Source organism: Myxocyprinus asiaticus, chromosome 13, assembly GCF_019703515.2.
Source record: "Myxocyprinus asiaticus isolate MX2 ecotype Aquarium Trade chromosome 13, UBuf_Myxa_2, whole genome shotgun sequence".
NCBI lineage: Eukaryota > Metazoa > Chordata > Actinopteri > Cypriniformes > Catostomidae > Myxocyprinus > Myxocyprinus asiaticus.
Genome location: NC_059356.1, coordinates 15,496,973 through 15,519,351, shown reverse-complemented (window position 1 = coordinate 15,519,351; position 22,379 = coordinate 15,496,973). Strand labels below are relative to the sequence as shown.

At 40.4% G+C, this 22,379-nt stretch overlaps 1 protein-coding gene across 1 annotated transcript; it reads left to right on the top strand.

The window, feature by feature from the left end:
• Positions 1 to 272: 272 nt before the first annotated feature.
• On the top strand, positions 273 to 21,065 carry LOC127449946 (DNA (cytosine-5)-methyltransferase 1-like). Its single transcript, XM_051713588.1, has 34 exons — positions 273 to 491; positions 1,197 to 1,239; positions 1,617 to 1,724; positions 1,806 to 2,043; positions 2,167 to 2,239; positions 2,430 to 2,514; positions 2,600 to 2,634; positions 2,716 to 2,770; positions 2,845 to 2,928; positions 4,099 to 4,208; positions 4,291 to 4,409; positions 4,533 to 4,625; positions 4,954 to 5,105; positions 5,194 to 5,381; positions 6,293 to 6,476; positions 6,566 to 6,663; positions 8,247 to 8,400; positions 8,633 to 8,748; positions 8,826 to 9,024; positions 9,130 to 9,263; positions 10,340 to 10,519; positions 10,624 to 10,848; positions 10,998 to 11,190; positions 11,291 to 11,381; positions 11,464 to 11,595; positions 11,688 to 11,970; positions 12,061 to 12,206; positions 12,446 to 12,608; positions 12,732 to 12,909; positions 19,451 to 19,646; positions 19,726 to 19,889; positions 20,272 to 20,388; positions 20,495 to 20,585; positions 20,682 to 21,065. The coding sequence occupies exons 1-34, from the start codon at positions 445 to 447 to the stop codon at positions 20,717 to 20,719; spliced, it is 4,512 nt and encodes a 1,503-aa protein (XP_051569548.1). The 5' UTR covers positions 273 to 444; the 3' UTR covers positions 20,720 to 21,065.
• The last annotated feature ends 1,314 nt before the right edge of the window (positions 21,066 to 22,379 follow it).

Below are 22,379 nucleotides of genomic sequence, written 5' to 3'. Positions count from 1 at the left end.
GGCAAAGCGAAATGTGGTACGACCCAAATTGTTAGAGTTTCAGAAGCTGAAGAGGGGGTGCACATGACAAATAATCTTGAAAACGACTTAACATTTGACATTATTTCACTGATAACATATATATTCCATACCAATATTATGTGTTACATGTATCTACAATATCATATTTGAATTATTTGTAGCCAAAATGGAAACTGATAAGTTATTTGACACATTTCACCCCCGTTCTTTCACTGAGTGATAGCGCCCAACTCACCCGCGTTTCCGCGCGAAAAGGCGGCCCGCGCGTATTTTCCAGCTGCAAGCGACGATTCATAAAGACCGTTGAGCTCCTCCAGCGCGCGCCGCAGTTGGCACTGTCAGATCTTAATAACGCTTTTATCTGTTGTTGTTTTAAATCGTATTTTAAAATTTTAGTTTTATTTCACCCGGTTCTAACTTGAAATGCCTACCAGGACCTCATTGTCTCTGCCAGAGGATGTCAAGGAACGGTACGGTGCTGTATTTGCCTTAATGCAACAATAATGACATACTGAATGAGATGTTTTGTTTGTTCGCGTGCTTTGCTCGCGAGTTGTTAAAACACTGCTCATGTCACATAACCGCCGCCGCATTATGAGCTCTTTGGAGAAGTCGATTCGATTAAAAAACAATTCGGCTATATCTCTCGCTAGCATGTAGCTGTGCTACAAATGCTCAACCCGCCATCAGCTCACATTTAGCGGGTAAAATAAGCAGCGACTGGTTGTTTTGATGCGAGAAATGTGAGCGGACTCGCAGTTGTCAGTCTGAATGCATTTGGCGCCAAATACACATGTGTCCAAGAGAAGCCACTGCTCACCTTCTTCTCCCGCTACTCAATCACTTCATCCAATCCAGTAAATCATGATTGCTCGTCCGTCATAAATACTACTTGATTTAATGTGGTGTACTCACGCAGGTATAAACTAAAGCAGTGTTTTTTATAATACAAAAACACCGGCTTCCTTTGCATGTGAGCTTGCTTGTTTACTTGAGTAATTCAGTGATAGCCTCTGTGCTAGCATGATCCCTGTCAAGTGGTGATCAAACTGAACTATCAAGAATTTTTTTGTTTGTTTTACTTTTGTTTAAATCGTGTTTAGTCATTATGATCTCACAAATGTGAGTGGGCACTTAGTGCGTTGTTGATAAACTGTTTACCTTTTTGTTCCCAGGCTTCAGGTGTTGGAGGAAGGCGGAGACAGTTTGTCAGACGAGGTGAGCTTTTTTTTTTCAGCCATATTAATCGTTCATGAGATGCACTGTATGTAAAAATATGCACTTTTTACTTGCAGTACCAGTCAAAAAATATCTCCCACAATGAGTTACAGTAATATGCTGAGCATTTATTAGGTCAGAGTAAGGAATTGAAAGTAGCCAACTTGTCCATTTAAAAATGGTTTACATTTGGTTCTATAAAGGTTCATTTTAGGCACAGATTTGTCTTCAGATATAATTAAGCATGAACCTGCATTAAATCAAGTGTTTCCACACTTCTAAAACTGACCTCGTTTACAAATTTGTTATCCTTGTCAATACGTTAATATTTCTGAAACTTGTGTGATCTCTTTTGCTAACAATTTGTCACTGTCTAGGAGTGTGTAAAGGAAAAGCTCAGGTTACTACAGGAGTTCCTGCTCGCTGATACTCGGGACCAGCTCAAAATCCTTGAGGATAAGTTCAAGAGCTCAGAACTTTCCACTGTGAGTTACTCTTCTCTTTTGACATTTTTTTTTATTTTTCTTCTGAAACAAAATTCTCAAATGAGATTGTCTTTTGTGTAGGAGGTGTACACATCAGAGGTGAAGGCAGTTCTGAAGAAAGCTCTGGGAGTTGGCAAGGAGGATGATAATGTGGGGCAGAATGGACATTCAAATGTATTCTCCGAAAATGGATCTCATAAAGACGATACCGAGCAGGACGGAGCCATGGATACTCAGGAGGATGGGGATGCAATGAAGTCTCCCAGCGCCCCAAGGGGAAAGGGTGGCCGTCGCAGTAAAGCAGACTCTGATCCCAAGAGTGAGTTGCACAGATTTACAGCTTTTAATTCCCCTGCATCCATTACAATAGATGCATCTCAACATTGTATTGAGTATTGAATCTAAAGTAGAATGTCTCATATAAACACATTTCTTCCCACAGAATCTCCAGCCAGTAGCAGGGTTACACGTAACTCTGGGAAACAGCCAACTATTATGTCCATGTTTTCTAGAGTGTAAGTTAACAATTCAATGTCTGAATTTTTTGCCCACATCCGTTTTATGTGGCATGTGTAATGTCTGAAATGGCAGTTTCTTGCTTAAACTGAATTACAAAGGAAAATGAGAAGTGTATGAGACCGTATTTAATTGTATTAAGCTGTTGTCACTGCAATTTATAATTCTGGTCTCTTTCCTCCCTAATAGCCCAAAACGCAAGTCTGATGAACTTAATGGCGAAACCACGAATGGTGATGCAGAAGTTAAAACAGAGGACGACATTCTAGAGGAGGTAAGATTAATTTCCCATTGAAGGTTATTTTAATTGGAAGAAGACAATGGTTGTCATATCCTCCACCACCCCCCTTCTTTTCAAGGTCCATGAAGAGAAACGCCTTAAAACAGAAAATAAGTGAGTTTTGTTAAAGTGCAATTAAAAATTTTTTTTTCTTTTTCTTCAACCAGGTGTTTAATTTCCCCTTTTTTTTTCCAGGCCTGACACTGAGAACTCCACTGATGACAAACTCAAGCCTGTGTCCACAGCCAAGGTGACTCATTACACTCCAATTTGTTCTGCTTAAATTGTAATGCACTAAATTAATCTAATTAATCTGTGTTTTAGACCCCTCCACCAAAATGTTCAGACTGCAGGCAGTATCTGGATGATTCAGACCTCAAGTTCTTCCAGGGAGATCCTGATGATGCGGTGAGTTTGGTTTTAGCAGTGTTCGTCTGATGTTGCCATGACCAATATTTCAGTAATGTCACTGTAGTTGTATAATTCAAGGAACCTCTACAAACAGAAGCACACTTTGCCCCCGATATATTCAGGGATGCCTTTTTTTATTTTTTATTTAGTTAAACCAAATTAATCCGGAGTTATGGTTTTTCCAACCTAAAAATGTGTGTAAAAAGAAAGTGTGAGGGGTGTTCAATATCTCAACGGGGCTTAACTGATTGCACATAACTGGGGATTTTCATTCTCGATAAGCGCTGTTCACCCAAATAAATGTCATTCAACCATTCCCTTGTATGGCACTGCTGCTATTTCAGTGCTTGCATGCTGCCTCCCCCTTTTACTCACGATGCACAGAAAAATGTCCTCACGTACTAGCTAAGAATTAATGTAAATCACGTCAGTGTTGGTGCGGGAAGTGATTTTCCGAAACGTTGGCTTGCACGTATCTGTATGAGTTCTCACACTCGGCCTCTTTAAACCCATGCATGCCTGCAATCCAGCCGAGCAGGCTTTTTAAGGTGCTGGGATTTATTGCTTCAGGTGAGCCAGGCCCTGTCTTTCACCGGACTAAGCCAACCTGTTTCTTCACTTTGGCAGTTCGAGGAGACTACTTTTCTAAAAAGTGCCAGCTGTTAAATTGCTTAATCTTTCCTTCTGTAAAAGGATCTAATGTTTTAAGTTTATATATTATGTTCATGTTTCTCATAGGCCTGCTTTTCTATATTTTTATTAACATAACTGTTATTATAACTTTCTTATTGGAACAGCTGTCCTTTTATTTTTGTAGTAGATCATAATGCACAAGCGTAGCTTTTTTGTTTTAGACTTTGCTTACTTGTTAATAATTTTTAACAATGTGCTGACTGTTACACAGTATGTTGGGTAACTTGGTGAATTTGTTTTATTGGCCTGCTTTGGTTGCCTGAATACCTGTCAGTTGTTTTGTGTAATGTACAATGATCCTAATGTAAGGTTATGCCACAGTCTTTGCTTGGTACAATGTTCCCCTTTTTTTATTTATTTTATTGTTTTTTCCTTGTCCTCTGCTCACATACCTGTATATTTCATTTTAATGTTGTACATAAATATTTGGCACTCTTAAAGCACTTTGTAATATTGTATATGACTGTCTGGTAGCTGGATGAACCAGAGATGTTAACCGATGAGCGTCTCTCCCTTTTTGATGCTAATGAGGATGGTTTTGAGAGTTATGAAGACCTGCCCCAGCACAAGATTACTAATTTCAGGTAATATGGAGAGAGACCTCAAATTTTATTTATTTATTTTTTGGTCAATCTGACTAATCCATGTTATCATTCTCATTCACAGCGTTTATGACAAGCATGGACACCTGTGTCCTTTTGACTCTGGCCTCATCGAGAAAAATGTGGAACTGTACTTCAGTTGTGCCGTTAAACCCATCTATGATGACAACCCGTGCATGGATGGTGTGTTCCTAGACTGTTCCAATAATGACTGCGGTTGTTATCTTTTGGTTTTGATTTGAGCAGCTTGACATCACCCATTTTAGACTAACCTCTCTCTCTCTCTCTCTCTCTCTCTCTCTCCAGGTGGTGTTCCTGCCAAAAAGCTTGGACCCATCAATGCTTGGTGGATCACTGGGTTTGATGGTGGCGAGAAAGCATTGATTGGTTTCACTACAGGTAATGTTTTAAGTCATCCCCTGATGTAACAACAGTGCCGTGTGTTGATGCATAAATATCAGTCGTGTTCATTTCACTTACATAGAAAAAAAAAATCCTGCCTACTTTACTAATGTTACTTATTTCAGCTCTAAATTCCTAGTTCTTAGTTCTATTATGTGCATTTATATTCTTTCAGCACAAAAATATTGATTTTAGTTTTTTTCAACTGTCTATAATATTAGCTATTTATTGATTATCAGCCATAGTTTAATTATCAACTTATTAATATTAGCCGGAATTTCAGTGTTGGTGCTTTCCTACAATTAATCATGTCTTCTCCACACAGCCTTTGCTGACTATATCCTAATGGATCCCAGTGAGGAGTATTCCCCCATTTTTGCTCTGATGCAAGAGAAGATCTACATGAGCAAGATTGTGGTTGAATTTCTGCAAAAGAACCAGGATGCTACATATGAGGACCTGCTGAATAAAATTGAGGTAAGTTTATTCAAGTGTTGTGGCTCTGTTTTTGTTTGTCTCTGTCATATCAGTGGCCGTTCTGACCATTTTTCCTCCATGTTTTTAGACTACAGTTCCACCTGCTGGGCTGAACTTTAACCGCTTCACCGAGGACACACTGCTGCGCCATGCCCAGTTTGTGGTGGAGCAGGTGGAGAGCTACGATGAGGCTGGAGACTCTGATGAGCAGCCCATCATCGTTACTCCCTGCATGCGAGACTTGATCAAGCTGGCTGGTGTTACTTTGGGCAAGAGGTTGGTTTAGTTTGGTAAAGCTCTTGTGATGCCTTTTTCACTTGACTGTTTTAGTGTGCTTTTGAGTAGTTGACCATTTTAATGGTAATCTAGAAACAGGAAATCTGTTTAATTTACTGTATAAACTTGCAAGAGATTATGTGAAATGGAGTAAGCAAAACTGTATTTGTTTGTGCCGAGATTCTCTTTGGACCTGCCAATGGTTGATTAAATGTACAGTATTATGCCGTGCCAGTGATCTTGTAAGATTTTCTGGAACAAGCACAAGGAGGAGCTAAAGCTTGCCAGTGCTGATCTTCAAAATTCCAAATATCAGTCCAAGATCTAATTGCCCAATTATTCTGAATATGAAGCATTATGTAACACTTAATGATGAAAGAAAGAGGTCAGAAACCTATGATCTTTGTGCTTGTTCTCTGATCTCATGTTTCTAATGTTCCTCTAACCTTTACCTAAAGCAGCCGGCAGCTGTATTGGTATGTAGCCTAAAACCTGATATTTCAAGTGCGTGGCTCCCCACCCCTTCCCTCTTATACTTGAATAGGCTGTCAGTGGCTATATCACTGGTTCAAAGGCGTGGGTGAACAAAAACATTCTCTTTTTTTTTTTCCTTGCTTGCTTTGCATGGCTCTGGATAACCAATGTTTGGGCTCCCATTGTTTGAATTTAAGTGGCCCATTTGGAGAAGCTAAAATGTGTCTGAAGGAACAATGTCCTTGTTCTGTATTGAATTGATCTAGTACTTGAGTTTATGCAGAAACTGTCATCACCCAGCCTTGACCAAATATCGATCCACTCCATCTCCTGTGACCTCAAACATATACATGCATGGCTTAATTTCAGTTTGGCTGTTTGTGAACTGTTCTGTTTGTATTTGTGGCTCAAGATATCTTTGGTATTTCCATCTTTAGGAGAGCGGCCAGAAGACAGGCCATCCGTCATCCCACCAAGATAGAGAAGGACAGCAAGGGCCCAACTAAAGCCACCACCACTAAACTGGTCTACCAGATCTTTGACACTTTCTTCTCTGATCAGATTGACCAGAACAATAAGGAGGGAGGTGGAGTGAAGAGGCAGCGCTGTGGTGTCTGTGAGGTGAGTTGAGAATTTCTTTGGTTTGTAACCCAGTGAAGCTGTAATTTGTAAGTCATTATGTGCATTTACTTTTTCTTCTCTTACTCCAGGTGTGTCAAGCACCAGACTGTGGCAAATGTTCAGCCTGTAAAGATATGATCAAGTTTGGAGGCAGTGGCAGAAGTAAACAGGCCTGTCAGAAGAGAAGGTATGCTTAATCTGTCCAGTCGTACTTGCTTCTCTGTAGACCATGTTTGCCCAAGCAAATGTAAGTATTGTGAAATGAGTCTTTTTTTTTTTTTTTTTTTTTTTTTTCTCTCTCTCTCTTGAGACTTTCGTCTCCTTTTTGTAGAAGGTCCATCTGTTTTGAAACTCGTGTTGATATCAGATGCACTTACCAGACAAATACTGCAAGAATGCATACTCTGCAATCATAATTGCAACTTGCTGAACAAAGGTTTTTGTAACTAATATATTAGTGTAATATTACAGTGACCAAAGATTTGGCACCTTTTCATACAACCATAAAGATTAAGACTTGGGGGGGAGCTGACTGCCCTAAACGGCTGCACTTTTTATGGAATACATCAGCTAAAATTAGGCTCTCTAGACGAGCCTTTAACAACACAAGCTGAAATTTTAAATAAAGCTTATGTAACATTAAGGCCATGAGGTAAATTTGTGCTGTTTCAAGCATTCGCTGTTGTCTAAAACAGGCACCGTAATGTAGGAAGTGAAAGGTTAGACTGGGCACATATGCCCCTGCTGATACTTGTGCAATACTTCATGTGCTAGTATTATTCAGAGCTGAGCTCACTCAGTACAATGACTAATGGTAATAAAGATCAGAATCTCTTATTCTGCAAGCTGATTTCTCGTATAGTGTGAACAGTATTTTATTTATTGCCTCATTGAGTTACTGAGGCCTTTTATTTCCTGCCTGTATTTATCCTGCTCCATGGCCTTGAATTTGATTGCTAGATTGAAGTTGTAGGAAAGTGCCTTGAGCGCAGTTCTATTTGGTGTTTATGTATTTCATCTTGAAACAGGAAGTGGGGGAGGGACATGTTGAATGGCTCGTCCCTAAATGCCAATAAAATTTAGTTTATATTGTAGCGCACACACCCCTTTCCACCATGCTGCTCATGTCAGAGCCGGTTACCTGGGGAAACGGAGAACCGATCTCGATGACCTGCTCTTCCGCTGACTTCAGAACCGAATGATCTAGCTGACATGAATAATGTAACCAGCCCACAAAGGCACACAGTGCATCGTGGTCTTTGCTTACAGCATTGTTGGAGCTATTTGTGCAATTTCAATGCAGATGAATGAGAAACAAACGTAAAAGAGACACTAAATATAAAGAATAAGAAACACTTGTGCTTTATGTCCACAATATACCTCTGAAAACTGCCTGCATTAAACTGCCTGTATTAAACATAAGTTCCAGCCACTTTCAATGCATCTGACTCCGTTTTATTCAGAAGTGAGCACCTCTGGAAGCATTCAGGTGTGAAATGCTTGAAGGAACAACCGCAAATTTACAAATTCAAGCTAGCAGGCCCATAACCGGAGTAGTTTTGGGTAGGGAAACAGCCGAAAAAACCATCCTAACATTTAAGTTTTCAGCTTAGACACCAGGTTTGTGTGCATGACGGGCTTTTGAAAGGGCCATACAAAATATGCATGGATGGGTTGTTCACAATATGACCAGTAACATTCATTAAGAATTTTGTATTTTTTATTTCTTGCCTACTTTAAAGCTGAATGGGTGTCTTGTCCCTTGTCCAGATGTCCCAACCTGGCAGTGAAGGAAGCGGAGGATGATGAGAATCTGGATGAGGAAGAGGTCTTGCCACTTCTTAAAGAGAAAAAGAAAATGTCTCAGGCCAAGAAGAAGAAAGAGACCAAGAATAAAATCAGCTGGGTGGGAGAGCCTATAAGGGTATGTGCTCATAATGCAGTGATGTCCACTTTGAAGATTTAAAATATTTATTAATGGGACCAATGTATTGTCAGTTCCATAATCTACCGCAATTGTAGATTAGTGCAAGTTTAAGTATTTTGTCAGTTAATTTTGTAAAGCGTTATTTAAAATTCAGTTGTGTAGGCTAGATCTTATTTTCTCCCATTAAATCACTGGTTGCCCACTGAAAGATTTGCTCTTGTTCTTTCAGACTGAGGGAAAAAGGCAATACTACATGAGAACGCGTGTGGGGAATGAGGTGCTGGAGGTGGGCGACTGCGTGTCTGTCAGCCCTGATGACCCGTCTCATCCTCTCTATTTGGCCAGGTAACCTTCAACAGATAAGGAATCCTCATTTCATTGTGTATATTGCTTCAATTGCTGAAGTTTTCCTTCAATTTTAGGATTACAGCACTGTGGGAGGACAGCGAGAAGATGTTCCACGCTCACTGGTTCTGTCGTGGCACTGACACTGTTCTTGGTGAATCATCTGACCCTCTGGAGCTCTTCCTCGTGGACGATTGTGAAGACATGCAGCTGAGTTTCGTCCATGGCAAAGTCAATGTTCTCTACAAGGCTCCCTCTGAAAACTGGTTCATGGAGGTACAGATACCTCCTCTGCTAGAATTATGCATCTGTTCTTTGAGAACATCAAACACTAAGCCCTGGATTGAACTGAATAGAGTTTTAATGTTTGCATGATTACAGGGTGGAATGGATGATGACATTAAGGTGATTGACGATGATGGCAAAAGCTTCTTTTATCAGCTCTGGTATGAAGGTGAATGTGCCCGCTTTGAGACACCTCCCAATGTCATGCCTTCTGAGGACTGCAAGTACAAGTGAGTTGATTGCTTTTGGGGGACATATCATGGGAGGCTAATACCCTGTTTACACCTGGTATTAAGATGGTCAGTGCTAAATGGGGTCAAAAACATTTTTGCGATCAAATCACAAAACCACAAATGATGGTAGTCAAAAATGCATGTGACCACATTGCGTTTAAGGGGTAAACCCTAATCTGTCCTGAATGCATTCCAGACAGCAGTGAAGCACAACCCCTCACCTGTCAATCAACCACTGTGCTAAAATGAGTTCAAACTTTGCCTGTTATGAGCAGCTTGAAAAGGAAATGTCCGATTAGAAAATTTTAAAAAGCGAATGCGTAAGCGTGAGCACTTCACAGATCTTCAACGTGCAGTGACAGATGACAAGCTCGAACTTCTGAAGCTCCTTTAATACAGGTAACTTCACAAAAATAACAGTTCTGCTCAAGTTGTTTTTGTGCTTGGATTAAATTTCAGATGCATCTGGAAGAAACAGCGTTTGTTTTATTTGTGCTTTGTCTTACGAATTTTTGCAGTTTATTGTGCAGTTACACATTAACCGTGATTTGATGTGCCGTCATGAAATCAAAGACCTCAATCCAGGAGATGCATTTAATTGACCAGGTGTAAACAGGAATGTGTCTCACCTGACCACATGTGATCAGATCACCTGAGATGCATCTTAATACCATGTGTAAACAGGGTTCTATGATTTTCCTTTTCTCTTGAGATTTATGGTTCGGTGTGCAATGTAGACAGAACCCATGATAACATTTCATAACATAACCGTTCACAAGCTGTTATTGATGTCAGGATGATAATTAGCAGGAACTTTTGCATAGACCTTGTGAGCTACGCCAGTTAAAGTTAACTAGTCATAAGATCATATACATATGGAAGAGGTACAGTAGCAAAAACAGCTTGTTCTAAATAGTCAGTGGCTGGAAAATGGTTGTCAATTTTGTTTTACACAATTTTTGGTGCTAGAAATCTAATACAAGTGGATTTCGTACACGGATGCTACAAAGTGTCGAGGCTTTATTTTATCATCTTGCCGTGCATGTAAACAAGCAGTGTTGATGTTTCTGAAGGTTCTGTGCCAGCTGCACAAGGATTAAGGAACGAGAGGAACAGGACGCACCTCATGCCTATGAACTAATGGAGGATGAGGAGAGTGACTCTAAAGTGTTCTATGCATTGACAACCCTGAAGGGGGAGCAGTACAGAGTTGGAGACAGTGTCTACCTGCCACCAGAGGCCTTTAATTTTGGGTAATTTTCCCAGATGTTCATGCTTGGTTTGAGGTTTTGCACGTCTTGATGACAAACATGTTATGCCTTGAGTTGATTTAATGATTTAAATTGTTCTCCCTTAGGGTGAGGGTTGTGAGCCCAGTGAAGCGTTCTCACAGGAAGGATGATGTTGATGAAGATCTTTACCCAGAATACTACAGAAAGTCCTCTGATTACATCAAGGGCTCAAACCTGGATGCTCCAGAGCCCTTCCGAATTGGGCGCATCAAAGAAATATTCTGCAGCAAGCGCAGTAATGGAAAGCCAGACACAAGTGAGATCAAGTTGCGCCTCTATAAATTTTACAGGTGACTCCTGCTTTCACTCTTACTGGCATGAGATTAGGCAAATCTTTTTTTTTTTTTTTAAATGTTGTCTTCAGTCTGGGAATTGAACTTTCAATTGCTCTACAGCAAATCTGTACGTTAAACTGACCTGTCCACACAATGACTTTCAGACCAGAGAACACTCATAAAGGACCAAAGGGCGCCTACCACTCTGACATAAACCAGCTGTACTGGAGTGATGAGGAAGTGACTGTGAACATGGCAGAGGTGCTGGGCCGCTGTCGTGTAGAGTATGCTGAGGATCTGGTGGAAAGTGTGCAGGACTATTCAAACAGAGGACCTGATCGTTTTTATTTCTTGGAGGTGAGGGTTGGGGGACGAGCAAATTTGAAACTTAAGAAACAGGGGTGTACATGACAAGTTTCATTTAAAGGTTTTTTTTTTAATGTATTTTCTCTTACAGGCTTACAATGCCAAGACTAAGAGCTTTGAGGATCCTCCCAATCATGCCCGATCAGCTGTAAATAAGGGCAAGGGGAAAGGAAAGGGCAAAGGTATTTGTGATTGAATTATAACATTTGACTTGGTGTTTGGAGAAGAGTGTTTGTATTTTGTTACAGCATTGTCTCCCTGCAGGTAAAGGGAAGGGTAAAGCAGCTTCACAGGAGTCACTGGATCCAGAGCCTCAAGAGCCTACGGTCCCCAAACTGCGCTCGCTGGATGTGTTCTCTGGCTGTGGTGGTTTGTCTGAAGGTTTCCATCAAGCGGGTATGGCTATTACTCAGTGCTGTTAATGCTGTTGCTTTTAAAGCTTGGACAAGGGACTTTGTTTATTTATTTTTTTCTCATTCCCCCAACAGGCATCTCAGAAACTAATTGGGCCATAGAAATGTGGGACCCTGCTGCTCAGGCGTTCAGGTTGAACAATCCAGGCACCACAGTCTTCACAGAAGATTGTAATGTCCTGCTCAAGCTAGTGATGTCCGGAGAGAAGACCAACTCCCTTGGACAGAAGTTGCCACAGAAGGGTGACGTGGAGATGCTCTGCGGTGGGCCGCCCTGCCAAGGCTTCAGTGGAATGAACCGCTTTAACTCACGCACATACTCAAAGTTCAAGAACTCTCTGGTGGTTTCTTATTTGAGGTCAGCAGAACAGTAAATTAATTTTTGCGTATAATTAATGCTTGCAGCTAGAAATGCAGAATGTTCACCAATATGTTTGTCTCTTTTCAGTTACTGTGACTACTACAGACCCAAATTCTTCCTGCTGGAGAATGTGAGGAACTTTGTGTCATTTAAGCGCTCCATGGTCCTGAAGCTCACTCTGCGCTGTCTGGTGCGCATGGGCTATCAGTGCACATTCGGTGTTCTACAGGCAAGTTGAAATGGAACCGTTGCATTTTTAATGATTTATTTTAAACTTTACTAACTTGTGCGCATGCAGCCGTCTCCATAATTTGAATGTGACATTCAGTAATATGACTTCAGTAAATGGAGGGGGAAAACAACTAATCCAAATGGGACTTTAAAGTCATTTGCACTTGAGGGAACTAATCATCAAAGCTCAGTGTCTGATTCTTGGGTGTCAATGCCTCTTATTTTGGACCTCCACAGGCAGGGCAGTATGGTGTGGCCCAGACACGACGCAGGGCGATCATTCTGGCTGCTGCTCCTGGAGAAAAGCTGCCCCGCTACCCCGAACCCCTGCATGTGTTTGCTCCTCGTGCATGCTCTCTTAGTGTGGTGGTTGATGAGAAAAAATTTGTCAGCAACGTCACTCGGTAAGCTTATGTGAACACTGAACAAATGGTTTTCTGCTCTTTGTGGCCTTTGTAATGTCATGTGTGTTTTGAAGATCTGCTTGGTAAATATCGCAATCTTTAAATTATCTAATCCTTTTCCAGTGGAAATGGGGGCATTTATCGCACCATCACAGTGCGAGACACCATGTCTGACCTCCCAGAGATCCGTAACGGAGCTGCTGCACTGGAGATTTCCTACAACGGTGAGCCGCAGTCCTGGTTCCAGAGGCATATTCGTGGCTCTCAGTACCAGCCCATCCTCAGGGACCACATTTGTAAGGTCAGTCCCTCTTCTGATTTGGTCTTGGAGGTGTATTTCTTAAAATTGACAATTCTGTTGGAAATTTGCAAAATGGGTCAAGAGATGAGAATCTTGGTTCTCTGTTGCTTCCTGCACATGTGGGAACTTGCAAGACTGCTTCTAATACAAGTTCCACTTTCTTTATAAATAAGAATCGTAATTTCTTGTGAGACGCTCAGGATATTATTTTAGGGTTTGGGTCAGATATGGTCAAAACTACATTGTCTTCTCTTTTGCAATACTAAATTTAGGGGTAGTTCAACCAAAATGAAAGTTCTCATTTACTCATCCTCATGCAGGGTCCGGAATTAACACCAATGCGGGTAAATTTTCTGTGTGGCCGGTGAATTTCGCGGCATCACAGGCCACTCTGGTGGGAGGTTTTTGCTTTCTATCAGCTTGTAAAATTTTAAACTCGTTCTAGTTTTGTCTTCAAGGGGGCTCTGTAAGCCTACAGTATAGTCAGTATCACGGGAGTTTATATAGAACGGCTCTTAGCTCGTAGTTCTACTGCTCATCAATAGTCTCAAATGATGTGTCCACTGGTGTGTGGTGAGCAAAGTTGGATTCAGTGCTTTTAATCCAGACTTCAAATGATGATTGCATGCATTCTTTGTGGCAGTTCTGTAGCTGGGTAAGCAAACATTAATTAATCAACAGTGTTTGTATACTTTGGGCATTTGAAAATGAAGTTGCCATTTTTCCAACTGTAATTGCGCATATTTAAGATGACATCATTGCTCGTGTACTGAAAGCTAATAGTAGAAAATACCAGTGGGCATGTACTGTTAGCAGTAGGTCTACATCTCGATACAAGATGAAAGCAGTGTTCAGGAGCGTACATGCCATCGGGATGAAGGGAAGACCACTCTTGGAATTTTTTTTTTGTTTTTATTTTTTAACCCACAACCACACACACAAGTCCTCCGGTAATTGCATTATAATAAAAACGAATGATTTTCATGACATTCTGTTTCATTAACAGTTCTTGAACATGCTTTTATTCCGGTGATGCGGACAGGAAACCAGACTAGAATGTTTCCTGTTACTGTCAAGCGCCACAGCAACACTCATCTTGCGCTGTAGATTCAGTAGCAAAGTGCTACCAGTAGACCGATTCCCAAAGAAACTAGTCTTTTGAGACATTTCTTTTGAATCTACAGCACGAGACATAAGTGACAGTGTAATTGATTCACAAACAAATTACTTTAGTGAATTAAAGAGACTTATGAATCTGTTGGAGCTGACTGAATTAACCCTTTCATACGTACCGCATCACATGTGACTGTTAATAACTGGACCTAACAGAGTCAAGTCAACTATTTAAAGCACATTTTAAAAACAACAAAAGTTGAACCAAAGTGCTGTACAATTGGATACAAAAGTGTAATGGAGTACACAAATATATAAAAACAAACAATATAAAATCAGAGAACTAGACACCTTGACCTTAAATGCTATCAAAAGATTTAAAATGGCTAAAGATGGGGCAGACCTTAAGTGTGAAGGGAGACTGTTCCAGAGTTTGGGGCGACAGAGACGCTCGATCTCCCTTAGACTTGCAACGACAGCATGGAACTGAAAAGTTGAATACAAGGTCTAAGCATTTTAGGAGGCAAATATGGGTGCAGAAGGTCAATAATATGAGGAGCAAGACCAGACAGGGCCTTGTACACATGGATAAGAATTTTAAAATCAATTCTAGCTTTGACAGGAAGCCAATTAAGAGCAGTTAAAAATCTAGCTGTGGCATTTTGAACCATCTGTAAATGAGATAAAGCAGACTGAGGCAGACCAGCATACAGAGAGTTACAATAATCCAGCTGTGAAGTAATGAGAGCATGAATCACAGTTTCAAGGTCTTTGCCAGAGAGAAAATGCTTTAATTTAGCAATAGACCTCAACTGAAAAACTTTCCTTAGTAACTGCACTAATTTGTCAAATGACCCCCAGATTTTTGACATGCATATGTGTATTGGAGGAGAGCAGACCTAGCTGCGCTTAAATGGCAGAAGTCCTGGAAAAGCCTAAACCATTACTTCAGTTTTGTCTTCATTTAAGACAAAGTAGCATCAAATTTGTTTCTGCAACAGCCAGTTATGTTACAAGCTGCAAGATTCAAACAGGCTTTCGCGCCGACACAGGCTGCACTGGTCAAGCGTCTTATTTATATTCACTCAAACAGCTACTTATACAGTCTTTTAAACTACAGAATAAGCTTATTTTATATACATCCAACTCGTCACCAAGTACCACGATTAAAAAGTTTACAGCTTTTATACACAGTCAAAACATCAAACATGATCTTCCGATGCATGCTGCTATTTGTTTACATTGAGTAGCTGTTTGTTTGACAACCGCTACTAGAGTCCTCAAGCACATCATGTTTATTTCAGCCAAATTGTCACAAGTACCACGATAACAGTTCACGACTTGTATATGCACAGCCATCATCTAAACGTGATCTTCCCATGCACACAGCCATGTCTACTGATTAGGTGTAGCTGCAGTTTTCATTAACACAAACGGCAACTCAACAGTCTTTTCAGGCCAGACTATCACAAAAGCACCACGATAACAGTTTAAAACTTGTATACTCGCAGTGAAAACGTGCTGATCGAGCACGACTATCCGACGCAGGCAGCCAAGTCTGTTTACATTTGCACTTGTCACACACATTCACGTACAATGTCTAAAGTCAAAGTGCATATAGGTTTTTTTTTTTTTTTTTTTTTTTTTTTTGGAAAAATCAAATCAATACAAAAATACTGGTCTACACTCTGCCCCCCCCCTACCAGCTGTGCAGTGTCATGTCCAAAAAAAATTCACTCCAGGGGGCACTGCAGAGGAATTGGACCCTACTCATGAAAAGGTTAATTGACTCAAGTAAACCAAGAGTTGCTACTGTGTTGTGTGTACTTTAGGCTCATGAGAGTTACTTGCTGGTTGTTCATATGACAACATGTACTTAAAAGTTTAGTTTTTAGTAGTAAGTGAATAATCTGAAATTATTCTAATTGGATTATCTGGCAAATAAATATTTCATAAAACAATACAATTCCTTAAATGCAGTTCACTTTTAAACATGCATACAGTATTGTTTATTTGTCTCATGCAACTGTGTAGCTGCAGCAGTAGTGATTGAACACCAGCATTATGTCTTGCACTTTTCCCCAACAGCTGAGGCCTGTGCTTTGTTTGCCCTGGAACACATAGAACAGAATTTTATAATCTTTACAGACTCTATCTTGTCTTCAAGCAATTGAAACTGATCACCCTTTAGTGGATTGCATACAAACTAAAGTAGATCTTTTACAGAGACAGTACTTCAGTATCATCTTCTGCTGGGTTCTAGGTCATACTGGTTTGTCAGGAAATGAACAAGCTGACATTGCTGCTAAAGAAGCTCTCAGTATGGAAATGACAATGTCAAATTCCTCCTCCAGACCTCTGGCCTACTCTGAACACTTATATCAGGGTTTCTGCGGGTCCTTAAAGTCTTAAATGTACTTTTTAAAATTTAAGGCCATAAAAAGTCTTAAATTACAAGAAGTCTTAAATTTAGTTTGCTGAGGTCTTAAATTTTGGGCCGTGACTAAAGGAGACGCTTAAAACGGCAGAATCTGCATGAGTCAAAATCATCTCCCCCTCTCGTGCAGCTGAAGCTTGAGTTTAGTGTGAGCACGCGCAGGGAAGCGCATTTTTACTGAACTTTCGATGTTATGCATGTATAAACCTTCAACATCCAAGTAGTGTCAGTGGTTTTGTATTTACCAGCTAATTTAATTTTTTTTTATATAATTGCAAAAGTGGTCTTACATTTTTATTTTTTTATTTGGCCTTAAAGTCAGTCTTAAATTTCATTCCTTCGAACCTGCAGAAACCCTGTATATCTTAAGCAAGTGGCAAGTAGAATGGGATGCATGTTAACTACAATTACATGAAATATACCCTACTATCTCCAGCAAACTTTTACTTTCCTTTGAAACAAGACACAATCAAGTGGTGTACATCAGGTATCATATAGGCCACTCAAGACTCATGTATTTTAATCTGAAAGGCGAGGAACCACAATGTCATTACTGCAGGACTCCCTTGTCTCAAACTCGGCAAAAAAAGAAACATCCTTTTTCAGGACACTGTATTTTAAAGAATTTTGTAAAAATCCAAATAACTTTACAGATCTTTATTGTAAGGGATTTAAACAATGTTTTCCATGCTTGTTCAATTAATGAACATGCACCTGTGGAACGGTTGTTAAGACACTAACAGCTTACAGATGGTAGGCAATTAAGGTCACAGTTATAAAAACTTTGGACACTAAAGAGACCTTTCTACTGACTCTGAAAAACACCAAAAGAAAGATGCCCAGGGTCCCTGCTCATCTGCGTGAACGTGCCTTAGGTATGCTGCATGGAGGCATGAGGACTGCAGATGTGGCCAGAGCAATAAATTGCAATGTCTGTACTGTGAGATGCCTAAGACAGCGCAACAGAGAGACAGGAAGGACAGCTGATTGTCCTCGCAGTGAAAGACCACGTGTAACAACACCTGCACGGGATCAGTACATCCGAATATCACACCTGCGGGACAGGTACAGGATGGCAACAACAACTGCCCGATTTACACCAGGAACACACAATCCCTCCATCAGTGCTCAGACTGTCTGCAATAGACTGAGAGAGGCTGGACTGAGGGCTTATAGGCCTGTTGTATGGCAGGTCCTTACCAGACATCACCGGCAACAACAACGCCTATGGGCCCATCCCACCTTCGCTGGACCAGACAGGACTGGCAAAAAGTGCTCTTCACTGACGAGTCGCGGTTTTGTCTCACCAGGGGTGATGGTCCGACTCGTGTTTATCGTCGAAGGAATGAGCATTGCACCGAAGCCTGTACTCTGGAGCGGGATCTATTTGGAGGTGGAGGGTCCGTCATGGTCTGGGACGGTGTGTCACAGCATCATCGGACTGAGCTTGTTGCCTGCAATGACTATCTCAATGCTGTGCATTACAGGGAAGACATCCTCCTCCCTCATGTGGTACCCTTCCTGACATGACCCTCCAGCATGACAATGCCACCAGCCATACTGCTTGTTCTGTGCGTGATTTCCTGCAAGACAGGTATGTCAGTGTTCCGCCATGGCCAGCGACGAGCCCGGATCTCAATCCCATTGAGCACGTCTGGGACCTGTTGGATCGGAGGGTGAGGGCTAGGGCCATTCCCCCCAGAAATGTCCGGGAACTTGCAAGTTCCCCCTTTATTCAGGGACACATTATTCCATTTCTGTTAGTCACATGTCTGTGAAACTTGTTCAGTTTGTCTTGGTTGTTGAATCTTTTCATGTTCATACAAATATTTACACATGTTAAGTTTGCTGAAATAAAAGCAGTTGAAAGTGAGAAGACGTTTCTTTTTTTGCTGAGTTTGTTAATAGTCTGCCCTGCTTTTAATGCAAGTAGACTATTTTATTCACCAAGCTGTTTGTGGGATTTGTTTGTTTTACCAGGGAAAGTTTTTGAATTATCACGTCCATTTGAAACATCTTATGTAGTTTTACCCTTTTTAAAATTCTTAAACTATGTATTTGTTTAAAAACTTAAACCCTTTATAAACAGTTTCTGCCTTGATAAGATGGCTTCTGAAGACATGGATTACACCATTGGAGTCATGTGATTACTTTTATGCTGCCTTTGTGCTCTTTGGAGCTTCAAGATTTGTCACCATCCACTGTATTTTAAAATGACCTACAGAGCACAGATATTCTTCTAAAAATCTTCATTTGTGTTCAGCAGAAGTCATACATATCTGGCATGGCATGAGGACAGGGTCCAAAATGAACTTTTAGCCCACCAGCCAAGGTGACTGGTAGATGAAAACATTTTTACTAGCCAGTCAGATTTCTTAACAGCCATTTTTTGTTTGTATTTTACAGACATGAGATAAAATGGTAGGTAGGTAAAAGTTGAAAACCATGTAAGCAATTAAGGCTATTTTCATTTTTGAATGAGAACATGCCAAAATATAACCTTTTTCACTTTACATCTTGCCATTTGCAGTGTCTAGGCACCATGATTTCAAGCTCTGTTACACTACCTATTGCTTGACGCACACGCAGAGCGCTAGATGGCACTATAGGAAGTGTAATCGAGCTTGAAATCATGATCACCAAAGAGATTGCTGTTGTCAAAATTGATATCGAGAAAGGAGTTGCATTTTGGTCTGTTCTCATTCATCCCAGTGGATAACTTCTGAAGACATGGACTAAACCAATGGAGTCCTATGGATTACTTTTATGATGCCTTTATGTGAGTTTTGGTCACCATTCACTTCCATTTTGTGGACCTACAGAGCTGAGATTTTCTTAATCTTTGTTTTGTTGAAGAAAGTCATGCACATCTGGAATGGCATGAAGGCGAGTAAATGAGAGAATTTTCATTTTTGGGTGAACTATCCCTTTAAGCCATAGGAATGGAAGTAAAATTATTTATTTTTTTAAATTGGCTTTGTGCTGTTCTAGGACATGAGTGCCCTGGTGGCAGCCCGCATGCGTCATATTCCTTTGGCTCCTGGGTCTGATTGGAGGGATCTGCCTAATATTGAGGTGCGGTTGCGGGATGGCACTACCACAAAGAAGCTTCGCTACACCCACCCTGACAAAAAGAATGGCCGTAGTGGTACTGGTGCTCTGAGAGGAGTGTGTTCCTGTGCTGAGGGTATGTTCTACCACGTGAAGAATAGTTTGAGTTAAGTCAGATAGTCCTGACTTCACACTTGGCTTTCTCCTTATACTAGGAAAACCATGTGACCCTGCAGACAGGCAGTTCAACACACTGGTTCCCTGGTGTCTGCCTCACACGGGCAACCGCCACAACCACTGGGCTGGCCTATACGGCCGGCTGGAATGGGACGGATTCTTCAGCACAACGGTTACCAATCCTGAGCCCATGGGAAAGCAGGTATTGTCACAACCCTGAAGACTTGCACTATATTATAACTGAGCACTGCAAGATGCACCACAAGTAATTAATCACGTCTTCCATATCAAGGCCTTTTTTTCTTGGTGCTAACTTGCCATGACTAAAGTATTGTGCAGCAGGGACATTTTTGTAGTCCCATCTACAGTAATCTCATTGGTCCAAATTCTCACTCATAGCACATCCTTAAACATTTCTTGTGATTAGCGGTGGGTTGTTGCTGTGATGACATTACTTGATGCTGGACTTGTTGCGTTGTACCTAGTTTTAACAGTGATGCGCCTCCCCACCCCCATTGTCTTCATTAGTAAAGTTTAACTATATTATAAATACTACTGTTTAATCAAGGCATTGCTTTTCCTAGGGACGTGTGCTTCACCCTGAGCAGCACCGTGTGGTGAGTGTCAGGGAATGTGCCCGCTCCCAGGGATTCCCAGACACCTATCGCTTCTTTGGCAACATTCTAGACAAACACAGACAGGTAGGATGCCTGTATTAGAATCTTTTTCTTTTGACTGTCTGTTTTGAGATGCATGACCTACATGTAGCACCAACTTCTATAACGCCTTGGCTTTGTATTTACTCAGGTTGGAAATGCTGTGCCTCCACCCCTCTCCAAAGCCATTGGCCTAGAAATCAAGAGATGTCTCCTGGAGAGGATGAGGGAGAATGCTACAGGTGAATCACTTTTACTGTGTATTTGGTGAAGTGCTGGTTGAACCATCACTGTAAGAATAAGGCTTTATCTCTTGCTTTTCTTCCTCTTTCTCTCAGAGCCTGTGAAGCAGAAGGAGGTGGAAGTTTGTGACTAAAAGCCATCTTTCTCCATTCAACATTGCATTTTGCTTGAATGTCCAATGTCTCAGCCCAGTAAACTCATTCCATTTTTATTCATAAGCTGGTTTGGAGCCCAGCCACTTTTGTGGCATTACTATGGACCGTCTGTGCAGTGCCATTGTGATGTTTATCAATTTATAAATGTGATTTTAACAGTGTATTTGCAATATCCACTCTGAGATGGTGGTATAAATTCTATGTAGTTTTTATATGTTGTAATATTTCAAATAAAGCTCTTATCAAATGTTTTCCTTGTTTTGAAATGGACTTGCACCCTTATTTTCCTGTTGTGGTGTTCCATGGATTTGAAAATGTTATAAATGGTCCTGAAGGGTTTTTATTTTTCTCACTTTTTAATAAGCGTGGGTGTTTGCTGCACCCTTCCAATATTAGATTTTTCTTGTTTTCTGGTAAGTGTTAACACTGAAATGAGTTGGAAATGTAAATTATAGTGGTCTAAAAGTTTTCTAATTTACATGACTGAAATTCTGACAAATCTGCATAATGTACAAGCTTTATCCTGTAAATTACTAAATTGACACTCATGCATGTTTGGAATTGTATCTCAATGAATTGTAAGTGGTCTAATTTTGGTTTTAAAATTGGAATACTCTAGCTTATTTTTAGTTTGTAGTCTATGAATTGCATCTGACATCACCAGAGCCAATTTCAACTTGCTCCTCTACAAGTGAGATTTTATACTTAATGCTATTTTAACAGGCCAGAAAGTTTAAAATAGAAATGTTATGCTTGGATATTTAAAATCCTTTATGAATGAACCTGTAAAAATTATTTAATTTTTATAACTGTAAATTTAGTTTAAATTTTGAAGTGGGACTAGTATTTTGAGGTAGTTCTGATAATGTGTTTCTCACATGGGTACCGGGCAAAAAGGTTTTTTTTTTTTTTTTTTTTAACCTGGTTATATGGATTTGACTAGAACACACCAGTTAAATAGTTCAGTTCTTTGTATGGCTGCTCTCTAATCTTGCATTGTAAGTGTATTATTTTAAATGCATGTCCCATTTATTCATTCAGACTGAGCTGAGGGACAAATTGTAGTGTTTCACAGCATTCCAACGATGCTGTTGAAATAAACCAAGGTCCATTTTGGCAGCTTGAAGCACTTAATGCACATTCATAAAATTGACTGCATTTTGAGACTGGCTGTGAACAATACCCATCTTGTTCTTTTTTTCACCCTTAAAGGAATACTCTGGTTTCAATACAAGTTAAACTCAATCGAAAGCATTTTGTACCACAAAAAATAGACTTGTTCCTCCTTTAAAAAAAAAAAGGAAAATGGTTACAGTGAGGCAATTACAATGGAAGTGGCCAATTTTTGGAGGGTTTAAAGGCAAAAATGTGAAGCTTATAATTTTATAAATGCACTTACATGAATTCTTCAGTTAAAACTGTATAAATGTAGTATTTGAGCTGTAACGTTGGTTAAATCATTTGAACGGTGGTTTCAGGGATTGTGGCATTACATCGTCATGGTAACAAAGTTGTAAAATTTGCTATAACTTGACAAAAAAGGTTTGTGATCACACAAATCATGTTAACATGCATATTTGTCTTGTGACTATACTTTTGAAACTGACACCCATTCACTTCCATTGTAAGTGCCTCACT

Coding starts and splice junctions, on each gene's coding strand:
- LOC127449946 (XM_051713588.1), top strand. CDS start 445: ATGCCTACCAGGACCTCATTGTCTCTGCCAGAGGATGTCAAGGAACG. Junction 2,044..2,166: donor AGCAGACTCTGATCCCAAGA/GTGAGTTGCACA, acceptor TTCTTCCCACAG/AATCTCCAGCCAGTAGCAGG. Junction 19,890..20,271: donor CTGAGCCCATGGGAAAGCAG/GTATTGTCACAA, acceptor TGCTTTTCCTAG/GGACGTGTGCTTCACCCTGA.